This window comes from Pygocentrus nattereri, chromosome 3 (assembly GCF_015220715.1).
Source record: "Pygocentrus nattereri isolate fPygNat1 chromosome 3, fPygNat1.pri, whole genome shotgun sequence".
Taxonomy (NCBI): Eukaryota; Metazoa; Chordata; class Actinopteri; order Characiformes; family Serrasalmidae; genus Pygocentrus; species Pygocentrus nattereri.
The window spans coordinates 40,892,118-40,914,316 of NC_051213.1; the positions used below are offsets into that span (position 1 = coordinate 40,892,118).

The window sequence follows — 22,199 nt, forward strand, 5'->3', positions numbered from 1 at the left end:
GGTGGAGTGTCTAAGATCGACTAAACCAAACAGCCAGCAAGTTGTACCCTGTAAATCAATCAATAGCTAAACTTTATATGGTCATGATGCTGTTTACATTTGTTTGCATTTGCAATTAAGACATACTTTCATAGATTTTGAATTTCACATTTATATTTATGTTTTCTATCAAGGTACAAAATTCAATGCAGGATTTTAGTACCACTTTTTCACCTGCTCCGTGTATTATATTGTCATTTCTCCACTTGAATGTCCACAGTTTATAAACCGTTAAGAAAAAGAGCTGCAGTAATACAATAACCCAATCTAAGATTTCTATAAAAATCTATAATACTTTCATTCTGTAATCATTCAGTAAACCCGACATTCAGACAATAACACATTTGAAGCACAGCCTGAGCAAAAATGGAACATAATTTCACAAATTTCACAGAAGTTTAGGGGTCATTTTAACATTTTTATTCTCTATCAATGCAAAATGATTCAGTGCAGATGTTCGGTAGCCTATTTGGCCACTGTCCATGTATATTCATGTTCACAAATTCTAAACCTTTGTGCCACAAAATACAAAATATCGCTGCTGTCAGATCAAAACCTCATATCTCCAAAATAGTAACTTTACCAGAGAAGGAAGAAACCTACTTTACTTTTAATGTAAGTCAATGGAACCAGACTTTTTTCAGATGTCATTTGGGTTTGTTTCTTTTGGTCTGTTCATCATGAAATTTACACACAATATAAAGGCCGACAGGTGCTTCCAAAACTGAAAAATGAGAAAAATTGAGACATGAAGTTTTGTTCCGACAGCAGCGATATACTGCATTTACTTCTGTTTCATATTGGTGCAGTTGTATAACTACAATTGTGTAGTTTTCTGCAGTACATTATGGTAATTGTTCCAATTTACTTTGTGTTCATATGAGAATGCTGACTAATTCCTGCAGTATTACTACAGGTCTTTTTCCTAGAAGCATGTTTCCAGGTTTAGTTAGCTTTTCTCACTTAGCAAGCCGTTCCTCCATGGTTCTTCACTCTCTCTCTCTCTCTCTCTCTCTCTCACAGCATAATTATTTGATAAACTGGACAACTGAAAATCGGAATAACTATCCTGAATTTCAACAGGACATAATTTCATAAATCATCAGTTGAGCATTATATTCTCTATCAGCTACTAGCTTACTTTTCCATATAATATAGCCATTACACACACACACACACACACACACACACACACACACGCACGTCCACAGGTTATAAATGCTTTTTTACCTTAAAACTGTAGCTAGTAATAAGTTAATAAACTATAAGATTTCCGTTAAATATGTCTATAAAATGTTTCATGCTTTTGCTTCTGTATAATAATCCTATAGTAATGTATAATACTTGTGTAATAACCTGTAATACATTATAGTTATTGTCCCAATTTGCTTCAAGAATCCTATGCTACATAGCCCTTAAGAAGACAGGGTAATTATTTTTAATAAGGTGTGGTCATAAATTAATATATTGAGGTAAAAAACTCCAATATTGAGGTGACAATTTACTATATTGAGGCCGTGAATGAATATATGGAGGCCACGAGGTATGAGAAACTCAACTCATGGCCTCAATATCTTAATTTATGGCCTCAACATAGTAGTTCATAGCCTCAAATTATAGCTTTATGGCCTCAATAATGATAAGTTGTGGTCACGCCTTATTAGAAATAATCAGCACATCGCCTTAGGGGCTCCATGGAATTCTTGCGGTGTCCAGATTTAGTTAACGTTAGCTTTTCCCAGTTAGCAAGCCATTCCTCCAGGGTTCTTCAGTCAACTCTCACTCTCCTCCTCACAGCAAAACAAGCCCGATACCCAACCAGAGCCTTTAATGAGCGCCACAGAGCGGACAAACCAAGACTTCTCTCCTCACAGAATAATCATTCAATAAACCGGACAACCGGACCAAAACACATCTGAAAGGCGACCCCGGCGGAGGTTTAAATTTGCCGCTGAACACAGCGCCGTGTGTGATAGGACCGGGGCCCAGAAGAAAGACGCCAGCAGGTCGCGTTAGCGTCGGTGCCATCGAGTTCACACAATATGCGGGAGCACAACGGCGGCCAAAACGTGACTCCCGAGTTTTTATTCGGCACCTCCGTCTTCTCCACAGCCGCAGCATGTAAAACGGAGCGACACACCGTGAACTGCGAAGGCTGAGGCCAATGCGAGGCTTTTTTTTGTTTTTTGTTTTGTTCGGACTGCTACAAGAATGTGGTGCTTCGAGAACTGACAATACCGACGTTTTAGCCAACAAATGGACTAAGGGAGCTCCTCTCCAGCACATTTCCCTCGGATATTAACACCGCCGCGCTCTGCTGCATTGGCCCCGCTTTTACTCGCCGTGGAGCTTTAAATTCAGATCTGCCCGTTTTCGTTCGCAAAGAAGAAAGAGACTGGGCTAACGTTACAGCAACGGGGTTAAAAAAAGGAAGAAAATTGTGTGCCTACCTCGACATATTTCTACCAGGGATTTAACTAATCACGTGTTTAAGCGACGACGGGAACATTAAGATCTCATCCAAAATTAATGTGTCGGTTTGAAGGTTGACGGAGAGCGAAAATGAGTAAGGAAAGGCCGAAGAGAAACATCATTCAGAAGAAATTTGTAAGTGTGCATTCGGTGTCGTTTTTTTGTCCTTGCTCAGCCCTGTTTTTGCCCTTAAAAAAAAGCTTTTAAAGATGTTATTAATGCAGACTAATCATATCACTAGTCCTATTGTCCTTCATGTTGCAGGGAGCACACTAGCATGTTTGGTTGGACAGCTAACGTTAGTTTGTTTAAATGACCGGCCGAGGCTAACACGCCAAGCTAATGTGGGCTTGACTTTGGTTTTTCAGACTAAGGACGGATTGGCAGACCGTAATATGGGTCTCGCAGTTGACCCAAATATTGCTGTGTGTGTGTGTGTGTGTGTGTGTATGTGTGTTTAAGTGTCCTCGTCGTCACGCTTCGCATCTGCTGTTTCCGGGTTGAAGCAGTGTTAGCAACATTAACAGTCAGATTTTTGTTTTGATATGAAGAACTAAGTCTAGCCTAAAACTCAGCCAGCACGTCGTGATAATTCACCCACAGAAATCATTTTGCTAACCTGTCCGCTAAGCTGTTGGGACACATTGGGCTCCTTTAGCTGCCTCAGCAAACAGTTTGGGGTCACTCAGTGAGAAGAGTGCGGTTCGAGCCACAACATTCGCTGCCTTAGGGACCCTATAAGCTGCTAAGCGTTTGTGCAAGTTTAAATGGGGAATACCATAAATCTTTCAAACTTTCTCTATGATTACATGTTTGAGATGTAAACAAAGTCATTCAGAGTGGTCTGGTGTAAAATTCTCTGTTCTAGAGAAACGTGCCCAGCCAGATTTAATCACAGTGGTGGTTTTAGGAGTCAGTCACCCACCTTTGAAGGCTCCCTCACAAAAAGTTATAATGAGAATAAAAATTGTAATAAAATAAAGTTTTATGTATATAGTGCATTTCCAAAGTTCTGTGAGCTTCAGATCTTTTTTTTCCACGAAGTGGTTATGAATATCGCTGCTGTCGGAACAAAACCTCGTATCTCCAAAACGGTGACTGTACAGGAGAAGGAAAAAACCTACTTTGCTTTTAATGGAAGTCAACGCAACTACTTTTTCTGTGTAATTTTGGGCTGTTTCTTTTGGTCCATTCATCATGAACTTCACCCTCAAGGTTAAAGTCAACATGCATTCAAATTTAGTGAAAAACCGATGATAGTTTTGAGATCAGATTTTGGCCTAAAGTAATTTTTGTAATGCATTCATGGTGGAGGGGTGTACATAGTGTGTCCTAAGGCAATATAGAGTCCCCAGTATTTTTCATATTTACAGTTATTTTACTATCATCAAACATGTTGACACTCAGAAGTCACATGTGGGTTTAATCGTCAATGTGGACAGTAATAAAAATGGCTAGTAGCATGGTGACATGGTGACCCCTGTTTCCTATCACCACCACTGAAGAAATCCAAATTGGTAAGTTTCCCCACAGTGAACCATTTCACACCAAACCAGTCTGAATGATTTTGTTTATCTAAAAAAAATCAGTGGAATTCCCCTTTGATTTTTATTTTTTGCTGCACTTGTTAAATGTTTTGAGGAGTTCAGGGTGGAATTCAAACACATTGGGAAACATTGAAATAAAAAATGTGGGCCGTGCAAAAGTTATTGTGTTCAACCCCCCACAAAAAATGTTAAACTCAGCTAATAAATAGAAATTGTGGAGCAAAATGTCATATTTAAGTCACCTGTAGAGGATGTGAATATTATTTTCAATTTTAAATCAAAATCTTTAAAATAAAAGTCCTTGACCTTGATATTCAACTTCTATAGGCATAGAAACGGTTCATGTACTGTCACGTTTAGTGACATGTTGAGTAAATAACATAATTTTGAGTGATTCCACGATTGGGCTGCTTGTTTTACTTTTTATAAATATAACAATAACGTCTAATATATAATGTAATAATAACAATGTGAAGATAGAACATGTTTTAAGCAGTCAGTCAGTTTGAGTAAAATTATGACATTGACTAACGTTTACTCCTGTTACTCAAATTATTTAAAAAAAAAAGAATGTTATGTCAATCATTAGAATATCTTTAATATCCCAATGCCATTAGCTTGGAAACTAGTTAACTACATTTTAAGCATTTGCTCATTTGATGCTAATAACTCAACCCTTTTACTTTCAGCTCCTTTCTTCATTTGAGCTATTGTCATGAAAAAGAACCTTGTAAAAAACAAAATATTGTTCAGGAGATTTAATAGGTAAATGCATGTTATCTTTGATTCAGTTTGATTCAGTAAAAACAATTAAAATTTAGTTTAATAAAGGAATTAAAAGGGCTAAATGGCACACCAATCCTGGAATCACCTTTGTATTAGAAACGGAAATCTACTAAGTGTTTTCTAGCGTAACTATATGAGTTTAGGCTTTGTCATTAAAACAGTGCATGATTTTGTTTTAATGCAGTTGGAAGATTTTTTTTAATATAAAAAATGTACTAAATATCTGTATAGTCTTTGAAGTTCCATCTCAAATATTATAGTTGTATTAAACAGCAAACCTTTACTTGTTTCCATGTTAATAACATATACACAAAATTAAGATAAAACGTTTAATCATCCTTTATATCTTTAAATGTTGCAGTCTGTCCTGTCACACTAACTTACTTCTCCATAGAAATAATGTACTGTCACATTAAATGACATGTGGAGTGAAATGTCACCAGGCTTCAGTGGAGCGAAGTGCAAAAAAGCAGGTAAATTTTATGCTGTTACATTGTTGAAAGGCATGGACGTGGAATAAGTTGTGGCTGTAGACAACTGACCTGCAGGTTATGCAAGCTCTTTGATTGACCCACAGCTCAGTGGATATAAGACTATTATGTATTATTGGCTTAAATAGTACTCAATTAACTTGATGGCCAGGTGTATCTGAGCAACGTTCAGGCTGCATTATGGTATATACCCAGGCAGCTTAACAAAGACTCTGGCTAAGCTATTTGTCTAGTTAACTGTAAAATGGTAAAGGTATAGGGTTTCTATTAAGGTTTATGAGAAGTAGTGTGCTTTAGTAGAGTTAGGTCCACTTATAACTCACAATTTCTCTAAATTTGATTGGTTTATAAGTCCAGCAGTGAGGTAAAGAGTGTCCTGTGTTCTGGAGGTTAGAAAAAGAGTGCGCTAGCTGCAAAAATGGCATTGCCTCTTTGTGTGTTAGCCCCCACTGTGAGTTCAGCTGGTCATAAAGTGTAATTTGTTGGAGTGCAGTGGGCTAGACCCAGCTGCTGCTGGGCATTTAGTCATATAAAAGAGCCTGTCAGTGTCTGTCTTATCAGCACACAACTGGCATGTCAAGTTGCACACCCACATGCAAACACACACAGACACACCGACAATGACACGTTGAGGCTCTCAAAGGTTGCTTTGTCTTGCTGGATATAACGCTTTGTGTAAGATCCTGTTCAACACTGTCACCTTTGTCAGTGTCATATGATATTGATGTAGCGTTTCTTTGTTAAGTGGTCATATGTTAGCAGAGAGGTTGGAAATCTCAGACTCCCAGTTCATGTGCCAGTGAACCTGATCTTGTCTATTTAGACCTCAGAACAGATGTGTAGTGCACGTGATGTGCAGGTACCCACTGTATACCCACTAAGATTTATGTACATTCACTTTACTACATGAACTCAACAGATCTGGGATGAAGCACCCCCCCCCCCCCCACTACCCCTTAAGAAAAAGAAAGGTGCTTAAATCTGCCACCAGATGAGTTACGTTGCTTGCTCATCCCCTTTATCAACAGTGATAAAGCACTGTTCAGCACATGGCTTTCTGTTTGCTACCATGTTGTCTATCACTGCATAAAAGATGCGCAAGGCTTCCTTTCTTGTTGGACGTGCTGTGTTTTTCCAGAGTGAGTACCTGAGCTTATATAGAATAGAATTTGTATCATTAAATGCTTATTAAATTCATGAATTCGTAAAAAGTGCGGTATAATTCGGTCATTGAAATGTGGTTTGATGTAATTCGGTCATTCACAGTGGTTTGATGTAAAATGGTTTATTGCAACAAAACTTGACTCAGCTTTCCTTACAGTGGTGGTGATAGGAACCAGGGGTCATAATGTCTACAACACAAATGTAGCCATTTTGTTTACTATCCAAAACCGCTAGTGATCCTACACCTAGTGCCGATGGTGGCAAAGTATTGTTAAATCTGATAAATATGTTATCTTTTTCAGACTAATTTACCCTATAATACAGTATATGTGCCCCTTCACCATGAAAGGCTCTTAAAAATGCATTTCAGACAGACAGTGTTTCAGGCACTGGCAAAGTATTGGTAACCATTTCTGCAGTGGCTTTTAGAGGTGGACATCTGGTTCCTTTCACCACCAATGTAAACAATCCTAACTTGATTAAGTTTCTCTAGAATTGATCCTTTCAAATCAAATAAGTCTGAATAAACCTGTTTACATATTAACCATTTAATTATGCAGGTATTTTCCAAAGAAATCAGCTGAAGTGTTTATTATTGTTTGTTTTAACAATAGGTAATATGTTTACAATAATAAATCATAAATATGAGTAACATGAACTTAACAGATGGGACCAAACCCCTCCCATCCCCCCAAAAAAGAAAGCCATTTGTTTAAATCTGTTCAAATGCGCGTAACCTTTATCAACAGTAAAATTGTTTTGTCAGTAACTTGTATACATTTTTTTCATGTTCAGATTGTGGTAATCTTTGTGTCAAATGTTGTACGGCGCTAGTTTTGACTAGTTGAGCTGAATGTTGATTGGTCAGCTGTGGATGACGTATTGCACTTTATGAAGGGCGTGCTTTTCAGACATGGATGCTCCATAGATAACAGTGAAACTGTGTGCTTGAAGGAGGTTGGAAAGGTGTCATCTGGCAACAATATGACAATTATTTGTCATTATTGTGATAAATTGTGTTACTGTAACCAAAGTGCTGTGTGCTTTCGTGTGTATCATCAGTACTTAAAGAACACAGAGCAACTGCATGTTTAAATTTAAATAGAGCAAAGTTAGTTCTGTTCATCTGGATTTAGCGCAGTACAGTATGTGAAATGTTAAATAAAAGTCACTTCTTCTTTCATGGCAGTTTTAATTGTGGCACTACTAGTGCATTGTGCCTGTGCATCAGGATATGTCCTGATATGTACTGGGTATTATGAAATTGTCTTTAAGTATCTTGATATGATATTTTTGCCATATCGCCCACCCCATGGTGTTGTGCAGCAACAAACTGTGATTATTAGAAGGAGGACATCAATTTGAGACATAATTCTAAAAAAAAAAAAATGTCAACAGTAATGCCAACTTCTGCTAGCATCCCCATCTAAGTCTAGCAGTTTGATAGCGCTAAGCTAACGGTAGTTCACATCAACATTTTTTAGCAGTTTGAGATTAAACACAGACATTTAAATCTCCTAAAAGACATTTGGTGGTTTACTTGTGGCAGACATTTTAGCCTATATTTTACATTGTAGAGGTTTCACAGTGGCTCTTTCCGTACAGTGGCCTGATATAGAGATGCTGCTGCTGTTTTCCATTTCTAACAACCAATCGATTTGGCTGCTGCTCAGATTCATAGTCAGGTGTGTGTACAGAACTTCCAGAAGGCCTAGAGTGACCTTTTTTTCTCATGAAATTGGTCCTATTGGATGTCAAAACATGACTGGTTGATTCCTCGGTTCTTTGGTAGTTATGTTGACGGTTAACCTAACATGTCTTGGCTCTTGACATCCTAACCAATAGGAAAGCTTGCTTAGCTTCTTGTCGCTGCTGTCGGAACAAAACCTTGTATCTACAAAATGGTAACTTAACAGGAGAAGGCAAAAACATGCTTTACTTTTAATGTAAGTCAGTGGAACCAGATGTTTTTCCTAGTCGGGCCATTCATCATGAAATTTACACACAATGTAAAGGGCAACAGGGATTTTCAAATTATGTCAAAAACTGAAAAATGACAAAAATGGAGATACAAAGTACTTTACAATGATAATAATGCAATTTGTGTTCTAATGCAAGTACTACTTAAGTTCTTGCAGTGTTTAAATACAAGCATGATTCTATTCAATGAAAACTAACTTACAGATATGTATATTCTAATGTTTAAGGCCTTGAAGGCCCGAGGGTTCCCCTCTGGCATTGTTTGAATGTCCCCTATAAAACTCCATTCGTTGTCAAGAAGCCTTAGGAAAAAAAACTACTAACTGAAAAAGATTATGTTTGTGTATAAGTGAAATTACCCTCTAGGTGTAATGTTAATGTGGTATAGCATAGGTTTTTACATAGTTTGTGTGCGTGCTAGCTTGACTGGTCCTGCCAGTTGAGAGTAAGGTTGAGGCTTCTTAAAAAAAACAACATTGCTCTTTGACTGAAAAGATAACATCTGACTGTACACTGGAACTGAAAATGTATGCAGTTCATCAAACATATCATGCTTGCTCATTGAATCACTTTAGATGTTACCAGGCTGTCAGTCAAGGCTATCCGGCAGATCAGCAGCTGATGTGTTTGGGCTTTGAACAAGCAGCCTTTTACATACACGGTAGCCAGGCTGCTTTATGGTTGCCATTGTGTAATCTTCTGCTATCATTCGGGATTGTGAAAAAGGTCACACTAGGAAGGATCCTGTTTATAGTCCAGTAGTTAGATTGTTAAGATTGTGTAATGTAAACTGCACAATCCCTCTTTGTGGAAGATTTGTGTGTATGTAATATGTTCCAGTGCATATAATTGGAAAACTAGCATATTTAGATCAAAAACATCCATTTTTTATTGGCAGTTTATGTCTCTATCATGTCATTGATTAGACCAGTCTGCATGCTAATCCTACAAATTGTAAGCTCTCGGTTGTTTCCTCCTACATTAGTAAAGACACCTATTCATTTGCGTGTTTTGCCAGGTGCTGTTTTATCACTGCTGTCGGAGCAAAACCTTGTATCTCCCTTTTTAATGTTTTTCAGTTTGTTTTTTTTTACATAATTTGACAATGCCTGTTGTTCTTTATGCTGTGTGTAAATTACATGAGGAATGGACCAAAAGAAATGGCCCAAAATGATTAAAAAAAAGTCTGGTTTCTTTGACTTACATTAAAAGTGAAGTAGATTTCTTGCTTCGCCCGAGGTTTTGTTAAGACGGTAGCATTAATTCAATTTGAGTTTATTTGTATAGCGCTTTTTAAAACGATGTAGTCACAAAGCGGCTTTACAGAAGTTTGAAAACATACTATTACAACATATATCCCCCAGTGAGCAAGCCAGAGGCGACGGTGGCAAGGAAAAACTCCCTCAGACTGGAGGAAGAAACCTTGCGAGAAACCAAGACTCACATGGGGAGACCCGTCCTCCTCTGGTCAAACTGTATTTACAATTTAATAAGCTAAATACCAAATAGAAGCTAAGAGGATCTCTGTTTAATGTCTGGATCGTAAAGCTTTAGAAACTGCACTGGTAGAGGCAGTCTCAGACTGAGTGAGCTCAAACAGTCCCATCCTATTTCAATGCTGGTGCATCTGGATGGCACAGTGATGTAATTGAGGGTGTTGCAGTTGGCACAAATGAACAAGAGAGCAGTTTGGTGATCGGTGAGGTGGAGGCCCTTATGGTCAGTCTTCCAACAGCATTCAGCAGGATGGGAGGGCAGTCATTATCTCAGGAGTCATTAAGTTAAGTGATACTTTATTAATCCCACAAACAGGGAAATTCCACCTCTGCATTTAACCCATCCGTGAAGTGAAACACCACATACACACTTGCCCAGAACGGTGGGCAGCCCTATCCACGGCGCCCGGGGAGCAATTGGGGGTTAAGTGTCTTGCTCAAGGACACCTCAGTCATGTGCTGTCGGCCCTGGATTGCAACCTTCCGGTCACAGAGCCAGTTCCCTAACCTCCAGCCCACGACTGCCCCCTATGTAGCTTTGTGTAGCTTCCATCAGCTTTTTAATATCTCTATATAAATCAGTGTCATTCAGACTGGTTTACATGTGAAATTGTATTGTTTCCTTAGAGTGGTGGTGATAGGAACCAGGGGTCATGATGTCTACAACGCAGATATAGCCGTTTTCTTTCCTATCCTAAACGAACAGTGAACATGCACATCTTCTAGGCAATGTGGATAGTGCTACAATAGTCATAAATGTGAAAAATGAGTCTGGTACTACTTAGCCTTACAACATCCTGCATGTAACTCCTCACCACGAGCATGTATGGCCAACACTTTGTCGTAAAACTTTCATACATCAGGCAGCTTTTTAGTAATCGTGTCACATAGTAACTTTCTGTGAGGGAGCTTTCTAAGTGAGAGGCATTAAATGCTCTGGATGTCTGGTTGCTGTCACCACCACTGTGATCAGTTCTGAATTCTTTTTTTTTTTTCTGGAAAGGTGAATTTCACATCAAACTGTGTGAATACGCAGAACGTTTGGAAACTCAAAACGGATTCCCTGATTCTTACAGTACATTCCCAACCACAGTCATTTGGACTGGGAGTCTCCATTTTGCTGAGGCATGTACCTTTGACTTGCAGAGTCATGGCGCTATTTGGCACATTTGTCAGGCACTGATGTATTATGTTGTTTACAGCTCAATTTATCAGTCATAATGCAGTTGTAATTCCTGGCAAAGGAATTTAGTGTCTTTTTATGGCCTTTTCTGACTGCGTTTTGCAGAGCTCTTTGTTAAGCAGACCCTGCTGGGGAAGGTGTGGTTCAGTTGGTGCTGGTTTCTGCGCTGAGGTACTTTAACAGCCCATTTAAATCTTGGCACTTCCCTCTCCGCTATAGGGAGAGGGGTCTTTTTCACATATACCTTGTGAATGGTCTGCCAGACCACTATATTTACTTTTACTTTGAAAGAATGTTGAAGCTCTGCTGAGAAGTTCAAGCAAGACATGGTTTATTTACATTTCTGTCTGAAAAATTGTCATTTGTGTGTAATAGTGGTTTCATGTTTTACATACAGTTTTGCATTGGCATTCAGTACAAACTGAAACCATCTGCACAGTTTGTCTTTAAATTAGCACCGTATGGATGTATCAATGACAGATTACAGTATTTCCATGTGTTACCATAGTTGGCACATATCCTGGTTTTAGAATAAGGATGTTTAGGCTGAAGGCACAAAGCAGTTGAGCTATTTAAACTTTTGTAGATACTTTTGAAGAATTATGATGGTTGGTTGGTGATTGGTGACCATGTTGCTTAATTTCACAAAGTCTAACTGTGCAAAAGAGCCATCCATGAGACTCGAATATGACCAGCCATCATCTGAGTGTCTAAGAGACACCTAAACCAAAGTAGGCCTGTAAACTACAGATTTGGATAATGAGTTAGGAATGTGAGCAGGCTTGAGTGCTGGGTAAACATTCAAAGTGTCAGTATTTGAAACCTGAAATCATAATTCAGGTATTTGAATTCAGGTATTCAAGTGGTGCAGTACCCCACAAGATCAAGTCATTTGTATTCATAGCAACACAAGGGTTACCATTAGTAGGTATGTAACAATACTCAAAATTCAATAACGGTTATGAATTGAACAAATATATTAGGTTTCTGCATTAAACAGACATGATGTTGGAATGAAAATACACATGCGGGGACCATTTGTTAGACTTTTAGTGTTGGATTATGGCCAAATCTGCTGCAAACAAGGGTCTGTATCCTCAAAAACTAGCCTCCAAAATAGATGTAGTCTGAGCTTTTTTAATCTCCAGAGTCCAGTCGATAACAGTAGAAAGGTTAGCAAACCACTGACATTGGCAAATGAAATCCCGCGCGCGTCTGTATGCTTAACTGATACAATGCTAACTTGCTTTACATGCATGGGCTATCGAAAGGCTTGTAGACCGTCTTGACAGTGTAGCACACAAGCACCCCATTCTGTAAGCTCCGTCTTCACGAGGTGTTGGGTTGGTTTATAAATCTCACTGTCAATTTGTTCCCATCCACATTTTCTCACTCACTATTTATCATGGTTGTGCCAAGACCTTCTTGTTACAACATTATGTCTGGCCCTGTGAGACTAATGGGAAATTCCATTGATTCCAAAGTTTCTACACAATTAAACCTTTCAGTTGTAAACAAGTCACAGTGGGTTGATTTTAGAAAAAGCTTTCCAAGTCAGAACTATTCACAGTATTGGTGCTGGGAACTAGACGTCTGAAGTGTTTAGTGTCTCTAAAAGCTTTCTCACATAAAGTTATTGCGTGAAATGGTTCTGATTAAGCTGCCTGATGTCTGAACCAATATTTTACCAATTTTTTTTAGATAAAGCTTTGGCGTGGAACCTATTCATGGTGAAGAGGTATATACTGGGTGTTTTAAGGCACATCATGATCCCTGGTTAATGTCACTAGCACTAGAACCATAAAGAAATCAGAGGTTGGTTAGTGTCTCTACAATTAACCATTTTGCATCAGAAAACTCTTGGTTGGTAAAACTCTTAATTGGTATTATTTGTGCACTGTATATATTGCATTCAACTCAAATATATACATGCCATACACTAAAACCTGAAGCATTACAGTCTCCTACAGTGGTACAGAGTGTGTTATGCAAATTAAGCCTTATGTGGAAATACAGTACATTTCGATAAGTCACCAGTGGTGAACTAATGCCTGCAGTTGACTTTAATCAAAATGTGCTTTAGCTGTAGATTATGTGAATGAATCTAATACTGCTGAACATGTGAATAGGCATACAAGCTTGCAAACCCTGTCATATTGCTGCAAACACAGTGTCTGGTGCCGACTGGTATGAGCGCCGGCTTCCCAGGGTACAGGTGCTAATTGTGTTCTGCTGCTGTCTAGAAACATGTGCTTAGTAAAAGCAAACAGATAATGGCAAACTGTTTCTTTATGTGCGTAGAAGCTGTTAAGGCTATTGTTGTCCTCGATACAGTTAGATCAGTTACTGAATGACAGATTAGTGTAGTTTCCTCCTGTGAACCACCAGCAGCTGATAAGATGCTTTGAATGGCTGTAGGGCTGGGCAATATGACCGTATTTATCATTGTTGTGATAAATTACACTGTATGTCACAATATACTTTTCTACATAAATCATGGATATCATCAGTACTTAAAAACACTTCCCAAGTGCCTGTTTGGTTAAAATGAGTATAATTAGTCCTGTTTAGTGTGTGAAATGTTTTGAGGGTGTTTTTAACGTGGCACTGCTTTGTCTGTTCAAACTTATCAGGTGTCAGAAAAAAATAAACATTGTTATATATGATGTCACGTGAAAGCTTTACAAATATTACATTTTTGACATACACTGATCAGGCATAACATTATGGCCACCTCCTTGTTTCTATGCTCTTTGCCCATTTTATCAGCTCCACTTACTCTATAGGTGCACTTTGTAGTTCTACAGTTACAGACTGTAGTCCATCTGTTTCTCTGCGTACTTTTTTAGCCCTATTTTACCATTTTCTTCAGTGGTCAGGACCCCCATGGATCCTCACAGAGCAGGTACTATTTGGGTGGTGGATCATTCTCAGTGCTGCAGTAACACTAATGTGGTGGAGGTGTTTTAGTGTGTGTTGCACTGGTCTGAGTGGATCAGACAAGCGCAACTGAGGAAAGCGCCAACCACCAATTCTGTTACATCAGCTAAAAACGCCTGTGCTAGCTGGCATCGGACTGGGTGTTGGAAGGAGATGGGAGGGCATCCTACCCACCCAGAGAAAGTGAGGCCATAAGGCATTGTTTTTTTTTTTTTAATGCTAAACATGATAATATTGTAAACCAGCCTATTAATCTGCCTATTAACCTATCTGTTTACCTTATTTTGCACTGTGATTGTAGCATTCACTATGATTTGCTTACCATAAGGCCTGCACTGCATCTGATGGAGCTTTGATAAACATGTTGTTGAGTTTGCAACCTGTTGGTTTAGTTGCTGCATTGTGCTGAAATATGCTATACTATATATACTAGACTATATGGCTTTACATTCCAGTCTACCCTGAAAAGGGCCCCATACTTTTTTGCTCTTAGCTGCCCCACTCCTTTATTCTGATGAGGGATTAGTACATAGTTTTTCATGACAGTTTCTTTCTTAGACACATTGCTTTTCATCTGTCCCCAGATATATCCGTGTTCTGATGATAGCACTAATGCCTTAGATCTGAAATTTGGACTGCTCAATATAAGATCACTAAACTCAAAAGCAGTCATCGTAAATGAAATTATAAGCGATCATAAATTTGACATTTTCTGTCTTACTGAAACATGGGTTAGACCAGATGAATATTCAGCTTTAAACGAAGCCACCCCTTTAGGCTATAATTATGCACATAAGCCAAGATTATCAGGCAAGAGAGGTGGAGTAATTCACCAAAATACTCCAGATATTAGTCAGAAACAATGCGAAACTTTTACTTCCTTTGAGGTCCTTCCTATTCACGTTACAAATCCGGTCACAAAAAAGAATGCATTTTCATTATTTAACATTTACAGACCACCAGGGCCCTACTCTGAATTTTTAAAAGAATTTTGTGATTTCGCTGCAAACCTGGCTGTGTGCAACGATAAAGTAATAATTGTAGGAGATTTTAATATTCACTTTGAGAAGGTAGACACATTAAAAAAAGCATTTACCTCAATTCTAGACTCTGTTGGTTTTACCCAAAATGTACCAGGGCCTACACACTACTGCAATCACACATTAGATTTAGTTTTGACACTAGGTATTCACATAGACAAGCTTAATATCCTACCACAAACCTCAGCAATCTCCGACCATTACTTAATTTCATATGAACTACGTTTTAGCCATAATATATGTACGTCCCCTCGCTATTCTACAAAGCCCTCAATAAAACCGTTTACCGCCCAGCAATTTATAGAAAATCTGCCAGAGCTATCAATGCCAATTTTCACCCCATCAGACCCAATGGAACTAGATTTACTAACCGATTATTTAGAAAATACCTTCCGATCCACTTTAGAACATGTGGCACCACTTAAAATAAAAAGAATAAGGCAGAAAATGCTCGTCCCATGGTACAACGATAAAACCTGTACCTTAAAACAGCTCGGAAACTAGAGCGGAAATGGCGACAAACCAAGTTGGAAGTGTTCCACTCTGCCTGGAAGGACAGCCTTATAGAAATGCTCTCACAAAAGCTCGCTCAGCATATCTGGCCTCGCTGATTGAGAATAATAAATATAATCCTAGAGTTCTGTTTAGTGTGATTTCCCAAATCACAAAAAATCAGGCAGGTACTGAACCAGAAATCCCAGTAACTCTCAACAGTGAGGTTTTTATGGACTTTTTTAATAATAAAATTGAAAATATTAGACAACAAATTCAACCCACAGTATTAAACCCAACTTGGCTGTCATCTGACTTGGCTGATATAAAACAAAACACAGTTGTAGAAAAGAGCCTGGAAACTTTTTACCCACTCCCACAGCTAGAACTAGAGAAGATAATTTTTTCTGCAAATTGCACAACCTGCATACCCGATGCAATTCCCTCAAAATTACTCAAAGAAGTACTGCCAATTATTATAAACCCTATTTTAACTATAGTAAACACGTCCCTTAGTCTGGGCCATGTTCCCAAAGCTTTTAAACGAGCAGTTATCAAACCCCTGATCAAGAAACCTAATCTTGATGTTCACGTATTGTCAAATTACAGGCCTATTTCTAATTTACCATTATCTTAGAAAAAAGCTGTGGCCCAACATCTTAGTTCATATCTCCATAAGAACCATATATATGAAAAATTTCAATCTGGATTCAGGCCACATCACAGCACTGAGACAGCTCTAGTTATGATAACTAATGATCTTCTTCTTGCCTCTGATCAAGGCTACGTATCCCTGTTAGTGCTACTTGACCTCAGCGCAGCTTTTGATACAATAGACTGCACTATTCTCCTAGAAACGTTAGAAAACATGGTTGGAATCACAGGGACAGTCCTATCATGGTTCAAATTATCAGTTCGTAAGTGTAAACAATTTATCTTACAGTTATTCAAAAGTAAGATTTGGAGTTCCACAGGGCTCTATTTTAGGACCTTTATTATTTACTCTATACATGTTACCGTTAGGCACAGTTATAAGTAACCATGGTATTAACTTTCATTGTTACACAGACGATACGCAACTGTACATATCAGCCAAGCCTGATGAAAAATACAGATTAAAGAAAATGGAGTACTGTGTAAAAGATGCAAGTAAACTTCAACTAGTCCAAAACGCCGCAGCCAGGGTCCTCACTAAAACTAGAAAATTTGATCATATCAGTGCAGTGCTATCATCACTTCATTGGCTGCCTGTTAAAATCTGTATTGTGTATAAAATATTATTGACATATAAAGCCCTACATGGTCTTGCTCCTGAGTACTTACAAGACCTTATTTCCCATTATGAGCCATCACGACTACTCAGATCCCAGAGTGCTTGCTTATTAATAGTTCCCAGAATTCATACGGCTGCAGCTGGGGGAAGAGCTTTTTCTTATAAAGCCCCCAAACTCTGGAATGATGATGATGGTGGAGCGGAGGGATGCCAAACTGTTTCAGAGTGCTGCCGTGTCTATGTGTCCTTCTGGTTCTCTCCTTTTAGCTAAGCTGTCACAGTTAGATCTGCCGGAGTCATTAGCCACACTCTGTAAATGTTTACATCCCCTGTTTTACGTACAAACAGACAGAATAAAACTAATTCCCCCTCCCTGCTTTTTTTCCGAGTATACAATTGCCCACATGTCCGGCCGGACACTGAAAGACGACTGACGGTTGAGCCCTCCTGCTACCCACTTCAGACTAGCTGCCCACGCCCCAGCTACCACCACCTGCCTTGGACTAGCTGCCCACCCTACACTGATGTTCTCATAGACTCCTGGCTATTCGTACTACCAATACTACTGCTATTAATATTAGTAATATAATCACTTGTAGGTAGTTTGACCAGAGGAGGATGGGGCCCCCCTGGTGAGCCTGGTTCCTCCCAAGGTTTCTTCCTCAGTTCTGAGGGAGTTTTTCCTTGCCACTGTTGCCCATGGCTTGCCCGCCAGGGGGTCTTTACATTTTTTACATTCTTGTTAAAACTTTGTCTTTTCTGGAATTCTGTGAAGCTGCTTTGTGACAACATCCGTTGTAAAAAGCGCTATACAAATAAATTAGATTTGATTTGATTTGATTAAAAAGAGTTGGGTGACTGGAGAACAAGAATGAATTGATATATTTACATTTTCCTTCTGTAGACTTTCAGAAGATTGAGTAGATTCTTGATGAACAGCATTGCAGCAAGGGACTTTATATTTTCAATGTATTCCATGTCTGTTAAGTTACATTTGAAAAATAGCTTAACATTGTCACTAAAGTGATTTAGATTGAGACCCTTATTAGTCCCACAACAGGGAAATTTCACCTCCACATTGAACCTATCCGTGAAGTGAAACACCAAATACACACTAGTGAATGCATACACAGTAGGGGGCAGTGCGCACACTTGCCCGGAGTGGTGGGCAGCCCAATCTGCAGCGTCCAGGGAGCAGTTGGGGGGTTAGGTGCCTTGCTCAAGGACACCTCAGTCATGTACCGTCGGCGCTGAGGATCAAACCGCCGCCCTTCCAGTCACAGGGCCAGTTCCCTAACCTACAGCCCTAACCTTCTGTCTCTAGGTGGTCAGGTTTGGGTTGAAATCTGAGAAATTTTGGGAATTCTGAGAAATTCATGTTTCAAAACTTTGTTCAGGTTGGGTCCGATGGAATATTCTTTGGGTTTATACCAAATTGTCAAGGAGGAACTGAATTTTCAAAGAATACCCCTAAGGTGTATTCTTTGTTTTGCTTCATAAGTTACTCTGTATTGTCTTTTGTACGTCACTCAAACCATCATACCTGTGAAGTGTACATTAGTTACTATAGTCATGTTGTCTGGCCTGTTTTGCGTGTGCTCTTGGGTTAGGGGTGGGGTTGTTAAGGAGTCATCTTTTCATGTATGTGTGTTTTTCTGTGGATCTTTATCTGCACTTTGTTATGGCAAAACTTGGCAAATTAAATATGTTTTTAAAAGGTGCCATCAGGACAAGTTTGATTTACAGATATAGAAGCACACCTATATTTTCTATATATTATTATAGTTAAACGGGGCATTGTTTGTTGGAAAGCTTCTGTTGCTGTACTTCTAACTATGGCTGGAATAAATATTTCATATATTACATAACAGTGGAACAAAGGTCTGACCAGTAACCGCTTTTATATGTTTTTATGTCATGCTACATGCTAGCTAGTCTCCATTTGGGTGCAGTAGCAGCGTATGGGAATATATATATAACATTACAATCTGCCTGCACTGCACTTAAAAAAGGCAGTATATGCTTAGCCTTTTTTTATTCTATGAAAGCTTGCAGTTCTTGGCCACGCTGATAGTCTGTTGATATGTATGTTGAGGCTCTGTTCGTAACTGTCTGTTTGACATCTATTTTAGAGCTCTAATATGAGGCGATAATAATGGTTAATTGGCCAGTGCAGTCGAGATAGTTTTCCTGTTGATCTGGATTGCTAGCCAGCTACCATGTTCTCAGTTTGACTTATTCCCGAGAATAAATGAGAGCCTGCTGGCTAGCGAGCAGCCTGGAGCAGAAGGAAACTTATTCAGATTTATGCCAACACAGCTACCCATACTCTGGCATGAGCAGCTTAATAACCACAAGCATAGAGAATCTGAAATATATCTTGCTTTACATTCATGAGTTAATTTTTCCTTGGTTCTCCTGCAGCACCTATCACTGTCAGCCTCAGCAGCCTCTTTCTCTGCTTTCTATGAAAATGATTGTCAGTGATGTTTCTTTAAAACGCATAAATAGAATGTACTCAGTCTTAGGAAAAGCAAACTAAGCAATAATAGCCACTATATTATCCTATGTGTAATGATCATTTTTTCATTTCATCATAAAGGCAAACATCTTGAACTCTAATCCTTATAGGAAATTCAAATAGTCAAGGTAATGATAGCATTAATAACGATGAGAATCCGAGGGAGCCCTGACTAGGCCTTGAAAATTTCAAGCATGACTATATTTAAACTCACGACCCTGCAGACAGTACCCGCACAGTCAGCTTCACTGTGATGTTTGACTCCTCTGTGTGGGATCTGCATCAGATCTTTATTAGAGATAGGATGCAGACTAAAGAATGCATGAGGCTGTGAGAGCAGGAGACATGTGCAGTTTTAGCGGCAGCCAGACTGGCATTCTCCTGTTGTCATGGTGCGGAAGGGGATTGTTATGGGGTGGAGCTGTGCTTTCTTGGCTCGGTCTGCAACAATCTGTCTTCTCTGCTAGGTGAATGCGTGGAGGATGCTGTCGCTGAGAACAAAGTGTCCCTGATAAGCAAACCCACAGCCTATAGTAGTGTAATCAGGCTCACGTGGAGTCTCCTGAGTAATGTGTCTTCAGAGGTTTTTTTAAAGTGAGGGACCACACTAAGCAAAGCCTGGGGATTGTATTGCTCAGAGACATTAAAGCACCAAACGATATGTAAAGCACACTCCTTCAGTGCATCCCCAGGAGATGCACAGATATTGTCTTTCCTGTTTGCTGGTGCTCTTTTTCTTGACTCCAGTCTTTCTTTTTTATTTCTGTCAAGAGTACATAGCAGCACGTCACTAATGAGGATATTTGGCAGTGGTGTATGTATGTGGTGAGGCTGCCAGGCTACTGTGATTGCTGTTACCCTTTAAGGCCGAAGCTGAAAGGCTGCAGTAATTCTCATTTGATTGTGATAAGGCATATGTGTGTTCACTTGCAAGTTTTGAATAACTGTATTTGCAGCAAGAACAAAGTTCATAACCTGTTTATTTAACACATATGACTTGTTGACAGTTTAAATAGCAAAGGATAGTTATTTGGGCATTTAGGTGCTAGGAAACATTGGCTGAGTTATTCAGTAAACAAATGCAAGACTGGTCTCATGAGAAACAGTAAATAGGCACTAGTGATGTAACAAGGCACAGTGTTGAAGGAGATAATCTCGGGTGGAGATAAGAAATTTCACATAGGAGGAGACTGAGCCCATAGCTTAATGTATGGCTACGCGCAATCATAGCCACCACCAACATGGAGGTGCACCTGGGTCACAGCATGATGCAGCTGAAGAGACAGGCAACGGTGGCCAGACAACCACAGGGATGACAGACAGCAGCCAGTAAGTCCCTGCAAAGAAGAATTGAGAGTGACAGCAGAATGAGAAAGAGAATGAGTACACCCTGAGCAGTGGATACCTTAGCCTGGCCAAACAACCCTTAGGAGGTGGCAAATAAGGCACTAAAAAGTACCTAGGCTGGCTATAAATGTCTTTGACGGCTTAAGGTAGCGCTATTTCTCTCGGCATGAAAGCATATTGAGGGAGGCACTATAGAAGACCAGGGTCGGGCACAGTGTCAGAAGAACACCAGTATTTGCTTTTGGTACAGTCATCTCAAGGGACAAGGCCACTTTTTAACAGAGGCTGGTTGAGCTGGAGCAGAGCTGCTGAGAAATAATGGTGGGACTCAGAACCACTGGGAGACAAGCTTGGAGCAGCAGAAATTAAAGCTAGAGAGCACAGGGAAGTGATAGGAGTACAGAATGAAAACAAAGCTGGGTCACTGATGGAGGCTAAAAGTGTTGGGTCAGCAGTGGAGATTGAGGGTACAACAGGAACCCAGTGGTAACCTGGACCACAGATACAATGACAGTGAAGAAGAGAGGCAACCAGCCAAAGCCAGAGATAGTGCCAAACTTTCCTACAGTGTCACTATACTGAGCTATATTTGGGAGATGATACAAGGAGGTCTAGAGAAGCACTGACAATAGTGCTAGGGACCACAGAGATAATGGTCAAGGAGCTAGTGCATAGCAGAAACAGAACTGGTTGACTGGAAACAAGTGAAGCTGTCGCCGGGAAAACTGTAGCTCTCCGGTCCTGTCTGACACCGTTTGGTCATTTCCCTACTCTGGCAAAGCAACTAAACATGGAAATTAATATAGGACTTGAATCAGGTGTGCTTGAGGAGGCAAATTACCAAACATTGCTGGACACCAGCCATCTAGGACCGGAGATGAATTTCCCTGCTGTAGACACTAAAGCCGCGGGTGGTGGAGGCACTGGAGTAACTGTGGGCACTGAAAAATTAGAACAGGCGGCCAAAACAAGGGAGTCCATTGATGGAGCCAAGGCACAGGATGCAGAGGCTGCAGATGGTCAGTGTAGCTATAGCTGCTGTGGTTTGTAAAACTAAAGCCTTCTGAGCCTCCGAGATGAGCTCTGACTCCACTGTACATAAGAAAATGGGATCATATTCGAACAGCCTTATTGACATGACTTGGCACCAATATCTCCAGCTGAGTGGTCAATTTGGCATGGTAGGGCAGGGAAACCATCTACTCTCTTGGCTTAGCTACTCACTTGTTTGAGAAAGGAAGTAGCCTTGCCTGTTACTAGAAAAAGGTAGTAGAAAAAGGTTCAAAAAAACAAGCTGGGAATTCACAGTAAATACAAAGGAAAGCTACTGGTAGGACAGGGTGGCCTACTAAAGACTAGCATTGGTACAGGGAGGAAAGCTGCTCTTCTGCGTCATATTCTCTGTTGTCGTTCTTGGTACATGGCTCT

At 39.7% G+C, this 22,199-nt stretch overlaps 1 protein-coding gene across 2 annotated transcripts in view; it reads left to right on the forward strand.

Moving 5' to 3' along the window:
* The first annotated feature begins 1,851 nt into the window (after positions 1 to 1,851).
* The window catches only part of jarid2a (jumonji, AT rich interactive domain 2a), a 120,638-nt gene continuing 100,290 nt past the window's right edge, over positions 1,852 to 22,199 (forward strand). Inside the window, exon 1 of one of the 2 annotated variants that reach the window (XM_017724538.2) lies at positions 1,852 to 2,646. In XM_017724538.2, the coding sequence (XP_017580027.2) occupies positions 2,602 to 2,646 (45 nt within the window). In that variant the 5' untranslated portion in view covers positions 1,852 to 2,601. The remainder of the gene's footprint in view (positions 2,647 to 22,199) is intronic. The other variant, XM_017724537.2, reaches the window with a different exon arrangement.